The 18238-nt window shown below is 42.0% G+C and overlaps 1 protein-coding gene across 5 annotated transcripts in view; it reads left to right on the top strand.

The window, feature by feature from the left end:
* The window catches only part of Thumpd3 (THUMP domain containing 3), a 36787-nt gene extending 26649 nt beyond the window's left edge, over positions 1–10138 (top strand). For all 5 annotated transcript variants that reach the window (XM_013010539.1, XM_013010536.1, XM_013010535.1 and 2 more), the window contains 4 exons: positions 3418–3533; positions 7697–7807; positions 8619–8742; positions 9133–10138. In XM_013010539.1, coding sequence (XP_012865993.1) covers positions 3418–3533; positions 7697–7807; positions 8619–8742; positions 9133–9276 — 495 coding nt within the window. In that variant the 3' untranslated portion in view covers positions 9277–10138. The remainder of the gene's footprint in view (positions 1–3417; positions 3534–7696; positions 7808–8618; positions 8743–9132) is intronic.
* The last annotated feature ends 8100 nt before the right edge of the window (positions 10139–18238 follow it).

Here is an 18238-nt window from a genome sequence, read left to right as displayed (position 1 = left end):
ATTAGAATAGTAAAGTTAGAACTTTTGTGCAGAGAACATAACCATTTATTTCACATAACAGTGTCATAGGACTAGATAATAATATCTGTGTCTGGATTAGAGAGGAGGCAGAGAAGGAGACTAGGGAGTTTCCGTTCTGCAGCAGGTAAACTATTTCATCCACACCAATTAACAGCAGGTAAGCTTTTAATTGAACAGCAAAAGATAATTGAAGCTATAAGCATAAGCTGGAGGGTAGTTTCATCTCTTTATAGTGAAAGAAATTATGCTTTTTAGTCAAGGTAGCTTCCTGGGAGACAAGTGTAATTGTAAGAGGGGAGAACTTCTGAGGGGTAGCTCAGTGGTCAAATGCTTTCACTAGTATGCAAGAGGCCCTAGGTTTGATCCATGTAGCACTGACAAGAAAAAAAAAAGTAAGGAATATTTTTATAAAGTTTAACAAGCCTGTACACAAATGTAGTTTTTAAAATTACTATGGTATCAAGGAAACTCAAAATGAAAAGATTTTGTGTGTGTGTGTGTCGGTCATGGGGCCTGAACTCTGGGTCTGGGTGCTGTCCCTCAGCTCTTCAGCTCAAGGCAAGCACTCTACCACTTGAGCCTCAGCCCCACTTCCGACTTTTTCTGCTTATGTGGTGCTGAGGGATCGAACCGAGGGCCTCATACATGCAAGGCAGGCACTCTATCACTGAGCCACCTTCCCAGCTCCGAAAACCTATTTTCTAATGAAAAAATATTTGAAAGAGTTTCAGTGACTCAGTGTCATCTGTAAATGATTTAGAGAGGGAGCTATCAGTAAAATCCCTTAAATTTGGATGAAACAGTAAATTCTTCCACAAAGTATACCAAAAGGAAGAAACTATAGGGAGATCCCAATCCCACAAATTCTTTTGAGTAGGCAAAAACTGGACAGATGAGCAAGTCCAAAGCAACCCACAAAAGGACAAATAATCCAGACTAATTAGAAAATGATATCTGTGACCTAGAAGTAAAAATCCAAGTAGGAAGTCTACATGATTATTTTCTGCTAGTAACAGCTATCGAGAAATGATTGTGTTTAATGAGACTTGCACAAAGAATACCCAGTTGTGATCAAGAAGAATGCTAGGGACAGAGCAGAATACCTTATCTTGCATTCAGCCATGGGATGTGTATGAAATGTTAAGCAAGGCCACTGCATGCCAAGCCAGAGACACATAATGAGAATCAAAAAAGGCTAAGAAAAAAGTGAGCCATTTCAGGGTAAAAGTGAAGATGAAGTTGCCCATGCAGGAAAGCTTATGCTGGTATATGATCAAAATGAGTAACATACCAATGAAATAGATCCACCTTTCCTGGGTACTAAGACCAAAGTTAAGTGTTACTAGAGTACCCCAGCTGCCTTTAGCAAAGACCTGATAACAAAGCAGTTGGACTGCCCTCATGCCGACACTCAGAACACCACTGCAGCTCTAGAAGGCACTGCCCCAGTAAACACTTTGTACCAGTTTTGCTACCATAGTAGCATTTCCACCCAGACCAGAGCAGAGCCAATTGGGCCCTACAGAAGACTTGTGACTGGTATAGAGTCACAGGTCTTTCAATTTCATAACAGACTGTAGCATGGTTGGTACAGACACCCTGTCCTTTTTCCTTTTTGACGATAGTCTTGTCAACTTTGTAAATTGGTGAAATACCCTCCTGTGTTCCCTCTCCTGCTATTACAAAATCAGATCCCAACAAGACTTTTTCTCAGGTGGCAACTATCTTTATTGAACACTAGAGGAGCTTTTCTTGTCTATCCATGATGTCTACATGATGGAGTAGAAAGGACTCCATTCACCTGGCTAGAGGTGAGGATCCAGAAGTAGAGTACTGCCTTACCAAGCATAAGGCCCTGAGTCAAACCTCAGTATTTCCACACACACACAAAAGAATTAAACTTAAAAGTACTATAAAAAAAATACATGTTGGGGAGTCAGAAGTGCTGAGACTTGCATTGAATTCTGAATTCCTTTTCCATCCCTCCCATTCAAATGTAGCATACTTTTAGTATTCCTTGTTGGTTGTGGGGCTTGAACTCGGCCTGGGCATTGTCCCTCAGCTCTTCAGTTCAAGGCAAGTGCTCTACCACTTGAGCCACAGTGCCATTTCTGATTTTCTGGTAATTTATTGGAGATGAGTCTCATGGACTTTCCTGCTTGGGCTAGCTTTGAACCTCTGGCTTTGAAACCACAATCCTCAGATCTCAGCTCCCTGAGTAGCTAGGTTTGCAGGTGTGACCCACTGGCAAAATAAAAAGCATTGCATTCATGGTTGGGATATTCATTCCTCTTCACAAAAGTGGTATTCTTACCACCAATCAGGGTAGAATCTTTCTCAGTTTTCCTATTAGAAACTTCCTTTTAATCAGCACAAACGACTGTTCAGGTTTAGGATAGTATGTCATGTCCTTCCATAAATATGTCACAGCTTGGTATTTATGCTCTGACTTAAAATCCTTTCAGGGAGCCAGATGGTGTTTCTCCTGTAATCCTAACTACTCAGGAGGTGGAGATCTCGGGATCAAGGTTCAAAGTCAGACTAGTCTATGAGACTCCAATTAATCACTAAAAAGTCTGAAATGGAGCTATCACTGTAGTGGTAGAACACCAGCCTTGAGCAAAAAAGCTAAGGGATAAGCACCCAGGCCCTGAGTTCAAGCCCTAGTACCAGTATACACACACTTGCACACACAAACACACAGTCCTTTCGTTGGTATGCTCATTATTTGAAAGTATTTTATTATAAAGTGCTCAACCACAAGGATTTGGGTTTGGTTAGCTTTTTAAAACTGTTTATTTAGGTACTATAGTAAGTGCTTTCAATATAATAGACATTACTGGGTGATGGACTGAATAAAATACTGAATCTATCTTTTGAGTTGCTAGATCAGTTTGAAGGCAGACAGGCATAGACACAGTTAAAACTGGAAATGTACAGTGGAAAAGACATGTACAGAGTACTTTTGGAGGGACAGATCTGAGGTAGTTTGAGAAGATGGGATTGGTATCAATAGACTGAGATTTTGAGATGGGTACCAACTGAGCAAACACAGAAAGAACAGGAAGGCAGTTCCAGCAGGGGTATTTGCAAAGTTGGCAACATGCATAGTTTTAATAATTTCTTTTGTTGGTCATGGGGCTTGAACTCAGGGCTTAGCCACTGTCCTTGAGTTCTTTTTGCTCAGAGCTCCACTTCTGGTTTTCTGGTGGATAATTGGAGATAAGAGGTCTCATGGACTTTTCTGTCCAGGCTGGCTTTGAACCACTGTCCTCAGATCTCAGCCTCCTGAATAGCTACAATTACAGGCATGAACCACCCGTGCCCAGTTCCCTTTAATAATTTAGCTTGTTTTTAGTTTGTTAATATTTTTAATTAATACTCTTTTTGTTTCAGGGAGCTACTGAGTGGTATAACTGTTACCATATTGCTGGTGATAACAATCCACTGGCTGTGAAAAGAGCAGCAAATAACATCTCATCTTTATTGACCAAGAACCAAATTAAAGAAGGGTAAAAATTTTTAAAGATTTTGTAGCATTTGTTAAATAATAACTTTTTGTATTGACTTAATATCCCCATTGTAGTATGACACCATAAATGAATAGTAAGGGGCTGGGAAGGTAGCTCAGTGGCAGAGCTCTTGCCTTGCATGCATGAGGCCCTGGGTTCGATTCCTCAGCACCACATAGGGAAAAAGAAAAAAGCTGGAAGTGGCACTGTGGCTCAAGTGGTAGAGCGCTAGCCTTGAGCTGAAGAGCTGAGGGACAGCGCCCAGGCCCAGAGTTCAGGCCCCACGATCGGACCCCCCCAAAAAAAATTAAAAAATAAAAATAATAAATGAATAGTAATATTCCATTTAAATTTATTGAAAATATGATTTTTAAAACATGATTTTCCCAGTTATATTTTTTTGTTTCTATTTTTTCTTCCCTTCATATACCTTTTTCAAAAAGCAGTGAACTGTTATAGCTTATAATTTTATTTAACCATTGTTAAACTAGATTCATTTTAACATCTCAAAAATTTTAGTTATGGGGCTGGGAAGGTAGCTCAGTAGTAGAGAGCTTGCCTTGCATGCTCGAGGCCCTGGGTTGGATTCCTCAGCACCACATAAGAAAAAAGCCGGAAGTGGCGCTGTAGTACTTACTAGCCTTGAGCTGAAGAGCTGAGGGACAGCGCCCAGGCCCAGAGTTCAGGCCCCATGACCGGACCAAAAAAAAAAAATTTAGTTATGTTTAATGACTACGTACATAATATTCCATCATGTAGAAAGACCAGTTAATGTAGCCATTCTCTTGTTATTTGGCACTTAAAGGAACCTTTGTTGAAATCCATCCCATACTTTATTTTCTCATTTTGTTAGTACTGGAGCTTGAATTAAGGCCCTCATGTGGTTGCATGGCTTGTGCTCTAACTGTTGAGCCATGCTTCCAGTCTGGTATTTTGCTGATTAATTGGAGATGTTGTCTTGCAGACTTTCCTGGAAGGCTGACTTCAAATCAAGATTTTCTAGGTCTCCTCTTCTCAATTTCTGAATGTCCAAAGAGATGCTGACACACTATCCAGTTTAAGTTCTCTAGTCACTCTTCTTGTAAAAGTTCGTGTGTTTTTTACAGCTGAGTGTTCTAGCCATTTCTTTCTTTTTTGTTTTGTTTTCTTTTTAATTTTTTGAGATGGTCTTGTGGCATTTGCTTTGTTGCCTCAGGCTGGCTTTGAACTGCCTTGGGCTTCCAAGTTCTCAGATTATAGGTATGTACTACCATACCTCTGTATTTCCCAAAGACTAAATTAGATACTTAAGACATAAAACAACTGCCACCCCTACATCCCAAATATTCTTTTTTTGGGGGGGAGGTCCAGTCATGGGGCGTGCACTCTGGGCCTGGGCACTGTCCCGCAGCTCTTCAGCTCAAGGCTAGCGCTCTACCACTTGAACCACAGCACCACTTCCGGCTTTTTTTCTTTTTTGCTTATGTGGTGCTGAGGAATCGAACCCAGGGCCTTAAGCATGCAAGGCAAGCGCTCTACCACTGATCCACCTTCCCAGCCCCCAAATATTCTTTTCTAAACAAAATATTCCAAGGCTCTTTAACCATAAGCCCACTTTTTTTTTGTTTGTTTTTTTGTCAGTTGTCGGGCTTGAACTCTGGGCCTGGTGCTGCCCCTCAACTCTTCAGCTCAAGACATGCGCTCTACCACTTGAGCCACAACTCCACTTCTGATTTTCTGGTGGTTAGTTGGAAATAAAGAGTTTTACAGACTTTCCTGCCCCGGCTGGCTTTGAATCATGATCTTCATGAGCCTTCTAAGTAGCGAGGAGTAGTGGTAGTGTGAGCCACCAGTGCCAGCTGTTTGTGTTTTTGAAGGGCAGGGATGGAACCAAAGGCTACACAAGTGCTATATGACTGACCTGCATAGCAGCCCTCAGGCTTAAGTTGTAAGTTCTATAGTTGACCATATCATACCATTGTGTCTTCGTTAACTTTTGAAGTCACTGGTTACATGCATGTTTTTCTAGTCAGGTGAATTTCTTTTAATCATTACCACACATGTGAATCACGGGTATCCTTGTTTATATGTGTTCTGATTTAGTAGTATGTATGGATTAAGATCTGAGAATGTGTATTCTAGCAAGTTTCTAAGTGAAGCTTGATGCTGTTGGCCTACAGATGAAATTTATGGTTTTAGAACATTTTATTTACCTAATATTTGGGGTTTTTTTTTGGGGGGGGTCCGGTTGTGGGGACTTCTCCGGGACTCTGGGCCTGGGTGCTGTCCCTCAGCTCAAAGCTAGCGCTCTACCACTTGAGCCACAGCGCCACTTCAGCTTTTTTCTTTTTGCTTATGTGGTGCTGGGGAATCAAACCCAGGACCTCATGCATTTGCAAGGCAAGCGCTCTACCACTGAGCCACCTTCCCAGCCCGGGTTTTCATTTTTTCAAGTATTGTAACAATTGTCTGACATACTGTTTCACATTTATTGAAGTTTTATTTGAGGCTTAATATAACGACATACTGTTTGTCTAGCTTCTAAATATTCTAATTATTCAAATTCTCTGCAGTCAAGTTTTGTTGACTTACCTTATAGTAGTATATTCATCAATTTAAGGGTAGCTTTTTAGTGCTTGATTTATATATGTTGTTATTTTTTAGCACCTATGTTTACAATTTTCAGCATACTAATCACCTTTATTGTTTTGGGTGCCAGGACGAGGGTTTGGAACTGAGCACCAGGCCAATTGATCTATCATTTTAGTAGTTATGCCTTCAGTACTTTCTGCTTATTTTTTGGGTAAGCCCTTAAACTTTTTTCCCAGGCAGGTATGGACCAAACTCTTGTATTTCCTGCCCTTCTGTATAGGTAGGATTATGAGCATTAATCACCAAGCCTGGTTTGTTCTATGAGATAGGGTCTCAGTAACTTTTTTGCGTCCTGGCCTCAAACTTGCTCCTGCAATCTAGTAGCTGGGATTAGCGGTATAAATCATTACACCTAGCCTGAATTTTATTTTTAAACAGCTCATTATTAAATACTGTCAAATTTATGCTCACAGTCTTTGACTAGCATATAATTCTTAGATTATACAGTATTGCTATGTCTTGTTTATTAGAAGTTACTTCTGGGGGCTGGGAAGGTGGCTCAGTGGTAGAGCGCTTGCCTTGCATGCCTGAGGCCCTGGGTTCGATTCCTCAGTACCACATAAACAAAAAGAAAAAAGCCGGAAGTGGCACTGTGGCTCAAGCGGTAGAGTGCTAGCCTTGAGCTGAAGAGCTGAGGGACAGCGCCCAGGCCCAGAGTTCAGGCCCACGACCGGACCCAAAAAAAAAGAAGTTACTTCTGAAATGTTTATTAAATCTTTTATGTTACTATGTCCAGTCTGTCTACTGTCAAGCTCTCAATAGTTTTTTCTTCCTTGGTTCTTTAAATATAGTATGGCAAATATTTTTTTTTTTGTAATTTCAAAACAACTAGCTGTACATGTACCAGTTTTTTTTGTTTTGTTTTGTCATGGGGCTTGAACTCAGGGCCTGGGCACTGTGCCTGAGCATTTGCACTCAAGGCTAGTGCTCTACAACTGAGTCACAGCTCCACTTCCAGTTTTCTGGTAATTGGAGTTCAAAGTCTTGACTTTCCTAAGGAGGGTCGCTTTGAACTGTAATCTTAAAATCTCAGCCTCCTGAGTAAGTAGGATTACAACCTTGAGCTACAATTGCCTGACCAATTATTTGTTTCTTTAGGTTCTCTGTTTATACTAGATAAGTCACCACACTTTTTTCTTCAGATGTGTAACTTCCTAACCTTGTAATTCATCAATAATCCTTGTGTTTTAAATTTGTGCTTCAGTGCTGTAAAATTATCTTAACAATTTTTTCTTAAACTAGCTTTCTCTTAATCTGAATCCTTAACTTGTAGATACAGATTACGCCTACATCTTTTGAAAACCATTTGTAACCACTTTTAAATTTTACTTCATTTTCCATCTGTCATTTTTAAGTTTTTCCTTATGACCATGTTTTCTTCCTACATCTACTTTTAAGATCCTGATTAAGAAGTTGATGTTCTCACTTTTTCTTGTAGCACCTTATACTTTTCTACAGCAGTCTGCTCATAAGTCTTTTTAGACATTTCCTACTTCAGAGTGTATTGAAATACCTCTCCTTTGTCCCCACAGCAAACAGTCCTGGGGCCTGCCTATTGATGCTGTTCAGTGGGATATCTGTAATCTCCCATTGAGAACTGGCTCTGTGGATATCATTGTAACAGACATGCCATTTGGAAAAAGGTAGAAGATGGGATAAATGTTTTATTTCACCCTTTGGTTTTTTTTTTCCTCCCAGACAGAAAAAACCTTAGGTTCTTTTTAAAACGTAAGAGTACTGAATAATTTTAACAATATGAACTCATCCAGTTGTTTCTTATAAGAATTCTGGAATATAGTAACACATTCTCATCTATCACAGGAGTTTCATTTTGAAACTACATGATTTCCTAGCCCATTGCTAATTATTTAATATATATCATATAACAAGACAGGAAACTTGGTTCTGATTCTTAAATGATTTCTACTCACTAGTTTGGTTTATATGGTTTGAGTGCCTAAATTTTTATTGATAACAAAATCATCGTTATTAAAAACTGCTTTTTTTCCCCTGTCGGTCATGGGGCTTTAACTCAGGGCCTTGGAGCTGTCCCTGAGGTTTCTCACTCAAGATTAGCACTCGATCACTTCAAGCCACAGTGCCACTTTCAGATTTCTGGTGGCTAGTTGGAAATAAAAGTCTCATGGACTTCCCTGCCCAGGCTGGCTTCAAACTGCCATCCTCATATCTATGTCCTGAATAGCCAGGATTACAGGCAAGAGTTGCCAGTGCCTGGCTAAAAAAACAAAACAAAAAATCCTTTTCCTTTCCATCAAAATCATAAGCAGTTTACTAATTCTAAATTTATTTCACTGAGAAACTAGCAAAGCTTTGGCTTCTCAAAGTACCTTTTTAATACCTCATCATGCATCAGATTTTATTTTCATTTATGGTAGGCATGAATATTTACTATTTGGAACATTAAGTAGTTAATTTGTTAGTCTTAATTTGTAGGATGGGCTCCAAGAAGAGAAACTGGAATCTGTATCCAGCTTGCCTGCAGGAGATGAGCCGTGTTTGTAGACCGGGGACAGGCCGAGCAGTACTACTTACTCAGGACAAGAAATGCTTTACCAAGGTGCTGTACATTTGCTTATAACTCTTAACCTGTGACTTCAGTATTTTTTATTTATTTATTATTTTTTTTCTTTTGGGTCCGGTCGTGGGGCCTGGGCACTGTCCCTCAGCTCTTCAGCTCAAGGCTAGCGCTCTACCATTTGAGCCACAGCGCCACTTCCGGCTTTTTCTTTTTGCTTATGTGGTGCTGAGGAATCGAACCCAGGGCCTCATGCATGCAAGGCAAGCACTCTACCACTGAGCCACCTTCCCAGCCCCGACTTCAGTATTTTTAAAGCAGACCTATAAAGTATTTGTTCTTCCCTTGTCTCTTAAAATATTAAACATCATAGGTTGTTGTGTAGAAGCATATTCTCGAGCTTGCTTACTTCTGCTTTTTGTTTGTACACAGGCATTATCTGGAATGGGACAAGTGTGGCGAAAAGTTCATACAGTGTGGGTCAACATAGGAGGTCTTCATGCTGCAGTTTATCTTCTAAAACGTACACCTCAAGCTTTTATACATCCTTTAGAAAATGAAAGAGCAACTTCTTAGTTATACAAAGAATGAAGGTGATTAATACATTTGGACTTCAGAACACTGAAAATGTCAACATGAAGAGCTTCTTAGAAAAGTAACAGAAGCGCTATTTAAATTATTCCAAAGTTCCACTTCGGTTAACAAGAGATGTGAATGTAACATGACACAGTTTTTGAGAATGCAGAACTTTTTCTTGTAATTCATTTGAAGGGGTAGCTAAGCTGTGTTTTCCTTAAAATGCTTGGGAATCTAGGCTTTAGAACATTTTTCTTAAGGCTCCCTGGTTGTGGGAAAGACAGGAGAGCATATGGTCCCAGTATCTCAGGCTGTTTATTGCCTGTGCAGCTTTGCTATTCAGTAGCTCAGGTTCCTTGCCTCAACATCAAAGTGAAGCATTATTTCATCTTTTGAAGTTTACAAGATGAAATCTCTATTTGCCTTAAAGATTAAAACATGCCTCTCTTGATCACAAAACTAAAACATAGTATAGGATTTACTAAAGAAACTACAAATATTTCATAGGATAGTTCTATTTATAAATAGCAGAAATATTGGTAGACAAGCTATAGAACCAACAAGTCAGAAGTTTTCTTTCAATGAAGTATATTGCGTTTGAAAACATAGTGGATAGATGAAAAAAAATGTCTTTGAATGAAAAATTGGGAACATGATGTAAAAAATAATGCTCAGGGCACGGCTGAACTGAGAGCTCTTCTGTAGGAAGGAAGCCTTGTACTTAAAACTTCAGCACAGTAAAAATAAACAATCTTAGTTTGGGACCTGTAATTTTTGGTATTTATGTAAGTGTCTTCCTGTATCACCATTCACATGCAGCTTAATGAGAACTAACAATAAAGGTTTATTTTGTAAAAGTTTATTTTGGCATATCCAGCTATAGCTGTTAAGCTCCTGGCACTGAATAAAAGTTTCCCCAAAATTCTTGTCAGGAACAGGATTCATACCCTTTTTGATAATTGTCTGCCCCCAGTTGCCAACTCTGAATCAAGTGTTCCAAGGAAAGCTAACCCAGCTGGGACTCTATTGCCTAAATGGTTTTTGAAACATCCACTGAATTTGGAACTCTTTGTATATACTCAGATTCAAATTCAAAATTCATGCCTCTTGTTTTACACTACAAAAGCATAGTGAAGAATGACCAGTAGTTTGCTGCCACTGCCTTGAATTAAGGTATTATGCAGTTTACAGCTGTCTTTTCAACATTAATACAAATGTCAGTATAACAATTTTTCAGGATAAACTACAAAGTTAAAACACATTTCACACTTTTTTGATGCATTTATTGACAAACTCATAAACAGGGCATTTATTTGCATAGTATAATGCCCAACAAACAAAATAAAAATATAGCCATGTTTGTACATTCATTCATTTGTAAAGAAGGCTTAAGTGCACCCTGATATGAGTTCCAGGTGTGCACACAAATATTTCTTTGCTTTTCATCTGGCCAAAACTTGACAATATGAACAAAATGGCTTCTTAAGTTTCTCTGCTATTACATGTTTCTCCAGCCAATATAATGTAGTACTTTACCCTTTAAATTACTTAAGTAGCATTCTAGTTTGAAACCTCTATTGGCTGTATGTCCTTTCAAGGAAATTTTAAGTACTAAAATGACTCCAGAACATATCTTGCACCAACACTATTTAGAACTATATCCTATTGCTTAAGTAATGCTAAGTTAAACTATTTCTAAAGCCAGAAAGACAGTCTTCATACTTTTATTCCATATAGTCTCTTGGGTCAATTTTGTATAACATTTTAAAACATAAGTGGTATAAAAAAAACAGTGAGCCAGCCAGGTGCTTGTAGCTCATTCATGCCTGTAATCCCAGTTTCTCAGGAGGCTGAGATCAGAGGATCACAGTTCAAAGCAAAGCCAGCCCAGGCAGGAAAGTCCATGAGACTCCAATAAACCACCAGAAAACTGGAAGTGGCACTGTGGCTCAAGTGGTAGAGTGCTCACCTTGAGCTGAAGAGCTGAGGGATAGCGCCCAGGCCCAGAGTTCAAGCCCCATGACCAACAAAAAAAGTGTATTGAGCCCTATCATCAACTGGCTGGCTACTCATTGAAGATGATAATAGATGTAGTTAATCCAATCCATTTTGATTTAGTGTACCACCAGAAAAAAGGACAGGTTGAAATCCAGTTGCTACCTGGTTTCAGGCTTTGAATTCATTGGAAATGTCTTGAAACTCCTACAATTCAATGTATACAACATTGGAGTCAAAGGACCCACTAAACCCTGTCTGGTCATTGCCTGTATTCTCTTGGGGTACAGTGACCACTGTTTTGGGTCTAGTTGTGGGGCCTGAACTCTGGGCCTGGGCGCTGTCCCTCAGCTCTTCAGCTCAAGGCTAGCGCTCTACCACTTGAGCCACAGCGCCACTTCCGACTTTTTTCTTTTTGCTTATGTGGTGCTGAGGAATCGAACCCAGGGCCTCAGGCTTGCAAGGCAAGCGCTCTACCACTGAGCCACCTTCCCAGCCCCACTGTTAATATCTTAAAATGACTCCCCACCTCCCTAAATTGGCCTTGCTTTGCAGCCCTTTAAACATTTTGGTAATGTCCAGCCAGACCTTCGGTGCAAATGTGACCTTCAAAAGGCTGTGTCCTATTGGTCTTCCAGATCTAGGCCAGAATATTTTCTCACCTGATGTAGTTTTGATTTTGTTGTTGTTTTTAAAGCTGAAAAGGTTTCCTTCTCTTGTTGGACTTCAAATGCCTTAGACACACTTATGATCTAGGAGTAGACTATCCTCACAGGTAGGTCCTGCATCTATTCTGGGGGTGGTAGTAGGGAACTTCAATGGGCATGACCCCTAGGCCCTAGGGAAATGTTGTCTTTTCCTGTGGCCATGGCTGCATTCTTCCAATCTCTTTTTCCTACCCTTTAAAGAGGATACTCAATGAATATTTCAGCCCAAGGATAAATATAACCTGGGTCCTAGTTCTTTTAAAAATGTCTAACCTCTGTAAGATGAACATGAAAAATCTAACTTTTCCTGCCCCCACTGAAACTGATGGGCAAATACCTGCTGTTTAGAGGGCAAAAGAAAGTTTTCTATGTCCTTTTTACATTGCTGAGTTCTTTTGTTAGATTTGGGTAAAGAGCTGTTGGCTAGGATCCCTCTAGATCCTGTCTCTAGTTTTTGGGCTGTAACCTGGCTATCTTGTTCCTCAGACTGTAATATAAGAAGGAAATAGGCAGGATAAGGGATCCCAGTGCTTCTCTTTGGGGCCTTCCTCTTTTCTCTTTAAAGGACAATAATATGATCTTGTCACTGGCAAAGGGCATAATCTTTCTCTTCCTGTTTGGACAAAGTCTTTTCATTAACAGGGTTTGGCACACACCGTCCTCATCTGAGCCAAATTTAGGTCAAAAACAAAAATTCAGCAAACTGGGTCTTTAGGCCATATAAAACAAGCAGTATGGATGCTGGTGAGATCTGAGAATTGAAGTTTAAAACCAGCCCGGGCAGGAAAGTCCATGAGGTTCTTACCTCCAGTTAACCTGCCAGAAAACTGGGAGTGGAGCTGTGGCTCAAAGTGGTAGAGTGCTAGCCTTAAACAAAAGCACAGAGACAGCTCCTAAGCCCTGAGTTCAAGCCTCACAACTCACCCCCCCCCAAAAAAAAATATCTGATCATCTTATTTTTGGTTCAGGGACTGACTCTGCTCCCCACACCTCAACATTCTCCCCCAATGGACTATCAGAGAATATCTATGGGATCCCTTTGGCTCCACTGCCCTTGGTTTTCTTAGGCTACAATAATTGTTGTTTCCCATTCTCAGTAGGTTCCTTCCTCTATGACTATTCTGTGCATTGAACAGCCCTAAATGGAGGTTTCTTGCACACCCTGAAACTCATTTGGTCCACATCTGGCAATTTCCCTTGCAGGAGAATGAAACTTTTGATCAGGACTAACCTCTGGTTGTGTCCAGGACACATCTCAATCACACTCAACCTCCAAAATACCCATTCTTCAAGGCAGTACTACCTAGCTCATACAAGAAGTTGCCTGGTGTGGAGATGCCTGCTTTTTCCTCCCTGTTGTTCCCGGTGCCTTCAGGAACTGTTTCATGCAGGAAGTTGCCTGGTTGCCGACGTGCCTGCTTTTATCCCTGTGTCACTCCTGCTGCCTTCAGGAACTCTGTCAAGAATGGAAGGTCATGAATAAAAAGACTTTTGGAGAAGTATGTCCTCTAAAATAGCATACCACTAGGTAAACAGACAAAACCAAGAACTCTCCACCTGTAAAGCCAAATACCAGCTCCTAGATTTGTGATCTAACAGTCTTCTATAATTAGGATCAGCTTGAAACAGTCAAAAATAGTCTCATCTTAAACCTTATCATAGTCTGTCAACAGTTGTAAGCCATAATTATAGCTACACCAAACCTTTCACTAAAAAGGAATAAAACTTACCTAGTTCAAATCTTGCTAACCAAATCTTTAAAAAACCTCAAGCTCTCACAGCTAGCTTTCATCAATTTTCTCATTCAAGTATAAAAATGATTTGTCCTAGAAGTATAGGAAAAAGTATGCATGGCACTACTTCAGAAATGGGAAAATGGTTAAGAAAGCGTAAGAGTACTGAAATGGTGAGTACAGGAAACACAAAAGAACAATTGGTGGGACGCATGTATTCAAGAGTCCAATAGCAGTTTCCTCCATGAACAGAAAATTAGGAAACCTAGGTTACTACTATAACCTGCAAGTTTCAAAAGTATATCTTCTCAAGATGTTTTCCATTCATTCAGGGTTTCTCTTGTTTGGAGAAAAAACAATTGAGAAGTTTATGGACAAAGTAAAAGGGATATGTTGTATCATGCACTTGCCTTGCATGCATGAGGCCCTGGGTTCAATTCTTCAGCACCAAATAAGCAGAAAAAGCCAGAAATGGTGCTGTGGCTCAAGTGGTAGAGCACTAGCTTTGAGCTGAAGAGCTGAGGGGCAGTGCCCAGGCCCAGAGTTCAGGGCCCAGGACGGACCAAAAAAAATAAAATCTCTCTGGGCTGGGAATGTGGCTTAGTGTTAGAGTGCTTGCCTAGCAAGCCTGAAGCACAGGGTTCGGTCCCTCAGTACCACATATACTGAAAAAGTTGGAAGTGGCACTGTAGCTCAAGTGGTAGAGTGCTAGCATTGAGCAAAAGAAGCTGAAAGACAGTATCCAGTCCCTGAATTCAAGCCCCAAGACTGGCAAAAAAGGCCAGAGAAATCCTGGTGGCTCAGGCCACAAGAAGCTGAAATCCAAGGATTGTGGTTCCAAGCTAGCTGGTGCAGCAGGAAAACTGTGAGACTCTATCTCCAGTTAACCACCAAAAAGCCAGAAGTAGAGCTGTGGTAGAGTACTAGCCTTGAGCACAAAAGCTCAAACAGAACTCTGCGAATCTCAAAGACTTTTTTTTTTTTTGGGTCCGGTCGCAGGGCCTGAACTCTGGGCCTGGGTGCTGTCCCTCAGCTCTTCAGCTCAAGGCTAGTGCTCTACCACTTGAGCCACAGCACCACTTCTGGCTTTTTTCTTTTTGCTTATGTGGTGCTGAGGAAATCGAACCCAGGGCCTCAAGCATGCAAGGCAAGCACTCTACCACGGAGCTACCTTCCCAGCCCCAAGAGAATCTCAAAGATTTTTTAAGACTATCTATTTCCACTGAATAGCAAATAGATTTTCATATTCAATGGGTATAGACAACTGTTCTGAGGATCTAACAAGAAATTTTAAATTAAACGCTTCTCATGGCTTTATAAAGGTATAACTAAGCTGTTGGCATAAAAAATACTTCAGTGCTAAAATAGGCTAATATGAAGCTGGGTACCAGTTGCTCGTGCCAGTAATCCTAGCTACTCAATAGGCTGAGATCTGAGGATCAAGGTTTGAAGCCAGTCCTGATAGAAAAGCTTGTGGCTGTTGAAGTACCAAAAAAGCCGAAACAAGGATGTGCCTCTACTGGCAAAACACTAGTTTTGAGCACAAAAGAGGGACAGCACCCAGGCCCTAAGTTCAAGCCCCAGGACCAGCACAAAACGTTTCTTAAATGAGACAAGTCCAATTTTTATTTTGCCAATGCTCAGTATAAGGGAAGATTATCAATGTTCACATTAGGTATTCTATAATCTATAATGCAAATCTGCAGTTATCTGCCACATTTCCATGCTGGAACAGCACAACCTAGAACACAAGGAAGAATACAAAGTGTGTGCAAGACACTTTATAAAGTCATTTACATTTCACTCAAGTGTGGCTACATGTCACACAGTAATAGGAATACAGCAGTACAAGACTCAATAAGAGACTATACCCTCAAGTCCAGCATAATTAAGTCAGCATGAAATACACTGCACATGAAATATACTGAATCAATACAACTGTTAAAGGGGCCAGGAGAAGCACTGGTAAATTTTAAATATTAAGATCTAGCTAATAGGATAATAGATCATGGAAGGCAAAGTTGGAGGGAAATGAAATTTCAACCTTAAGTAGTGAAGGGTAAGGAGCAGCAAAGGTGTATTATTCCAGAAGGAACCACAGTACAAGTTTATATGACATTGTCACTATAAGTTGATTCAGCAATCGATCCCATGTGAATTAAGAGGTAGTATTTGAGTATACATATGGAAAATGAAGTAAAACATGGTTTTTAAAATCTCAAGGTTGTCAGTGTTGTGACAGGAGCCTATAATCCTAGCTACACAGCAGGTAGAGACTGGGAGGCCAGCACAAGCCAAAACAAAAGTCCCAGTACCTCAATTCAACCTCAATTTAAAGGGCAGGCACCAATCATCTCAGCTAGGCAGGAAACATAAGATCGTGATTTAGGCCTTCACAGATAAAATGTCAGGCTCCCATTTGAAAAATGGAAGCATGAACAGGTGGGATTATGGCTCAAGTGGTAAAACACAAGTAGTATAAAGCCGAGTTCAAGCCCAGCACCATCCAATAATGAGAAGGGGGGGAGGATTAAAAGCTGAAGTTCACCAGGGATCCTGTGGATGTCTAGAGTTCAGTTGTAGTCCCAACACTGGGAGGTTATCAGGAGAATCATCAAATTCTAGGCCAGCTTGCACTACAGAGTAAGATCCTGCCTCAAAAAAAAAAAAAAGCCCAGATTACCCATAGAGGGTCCTTTTGCATCATAAAAATGGCATTCAATCTAAGCAATTAGGGATCTTCCACCTGTCATTTCATGGGGTTTTTTTTTGTTTTTTCCTTTGGGCTCAGGATGGCAACATGTACAATCCTAGAGAAAATGATAGTTTGGAGGCATTTGAGAAGAAACTGAGCTTAGTTACTGAAGGGCTTGAATAGAAGAGAAAGGGAAATGTTCCTGAACTCTGCGTTCATTTGCCAATAAAGTGGTTATCAAGATTGTATGGAATTCAAAAGGGACTAGAACCTCCGCTGTGAAACGAGAAGATGAAAACCAAGGTAAAAGCTTAAGAAAGTACACTGAGGAGGAATAAAAGCACTGCTGGGCCAACAATGAAGCCCCAGCTCAAGCCTCAATTTGTGGTGGAACTAATCTGTCTGGTTTCATGACTCACCAGGCTACTGAAGATCAGGGGAGAGAGAATGCCAGAGTAATGTCTAGGGATTGGAGGAACCAGTAAAACAAATGAGTAATGGAGCCAAAGTACAGTGAGAGTGTTGAAGTGGCTGTAGGAATGCAGAGGGAGGAGGAGGAAAGTGGAGGGCGGGAAGCACTGGCTTCTCAAACAAAGGCTAAAATCTTGTGATTCAACTTTAATCGGAGTGGTGGTGTGCTTTTGTGGTGTAGCAGAGGTCTCAAGTAGAGCGACCAGGTCTGTATCTGTAGGAAAATAAAGGATCCTAAGTGATAAATAACCAGTATTCTCCCTGCATAAAATTAGCCCCAGGTGAACGCCCTAGGCTCCACTTCCTAAAGATAATTCCTGCTGGACACAAACTCAATCTACATAGTCGCTTCCCTCCAGTGTAACACCTGCTCACTTATGCAGGACAACGCCCAGGAACCAGATTACAACCCTTGAATCTGGCCAAAAGAATTCCACCAATAATCGAGGAGAGGAGCGGAGGATGAGATCACGGAGGCGGGGAGGCCTTCCAGACCGAGGGCGGTCCTTCCAGGAGAGGAGGCTGCGGAGAACTCCCTGGAAGGTCCTGAGGCACTCCCCTCCCCCTGTGGAGAAGGGTGCGGCCTCGCCCGCCTCCGACTCGGCAGCTCCCACCGGGCCGCAGCGACCTCGCGCCGATTTTTTGGAGAACCACAAGCAGCACCACCCGCCCACTAACCAGCCCGACCGATCCCCGTTCCTTCGCCCGCCCCCACGGATGGCAGGAGCCGGTCGGGCTGGTCTTGCCCCTTAAACGGCGGGGGCCCGGGGCGGAGCCATGGCAGCCACTACCCAGAAGCCCAGGCCGGCAACCTCCTCCGCCTCCAGCGCGCGCTTCCTGCCACGTTGCGCAGGGGCGCGAGGCCAGACACTGCGGCGCTGGGCCTCGGGGAGGGCCGTAGTAACGACCGCCTCCCCGCCGCCCGCCGGCCCGCGCAGTGGATTCGCTCGTTTGGGATTCGAGCCAATAGCAAAGATCCGCTCTCCGGGCCTCAGGAGCCAATCAGAAGCCGAAGCCGAGCAGGCGGCGGGTAAACCGACGTCCCCGAAGGGAAGGGAAGGGCGGGAGGGCGTCCGCGCGAGAGCCACTTTCACTGACCCTCCCCTCCCTCCCCCTCCCCGCGGGCGGCTGGCCGCGCCCGCTTGTCCAGTTCCCCCTCACCCCACCTACCTACCCGCCCCACCCAAGGGGCCATGCAAGTGGAGCCCGGCGGCTGCGCACTCCCGGGGCTGTAACTGACAGGAACTCTACGCCAACCAAAGCGCGCCATTTGTGTTTTCACACACGGCGGGAGGAAAAGCAACCAATCAGCGATGAGAGATGAGCCGGAAGCGCCCCTCCCACTGCGGGAGCAATGGCTC

Source organism: Dipodomys ordii, unplaced genomic scaffold (genome assembly GCF_000151885.1).
Source record: "Dipodomys ordii isolate 6190 unplaced genomic scaffold, Dord_2.0 Scaffold12, whole genome shotgun sequence".
Classification (NCBI taxonomy): domain Eukaryota; kingdom Metazoa; phylum Chordata; class Mammalia; order Rodentia; family Heteromyidae; genus Dipodomys; species Dipodomys ordii.
This window is presented reverse-complemented; position numbering and strand designations above follow the sequence as displayed.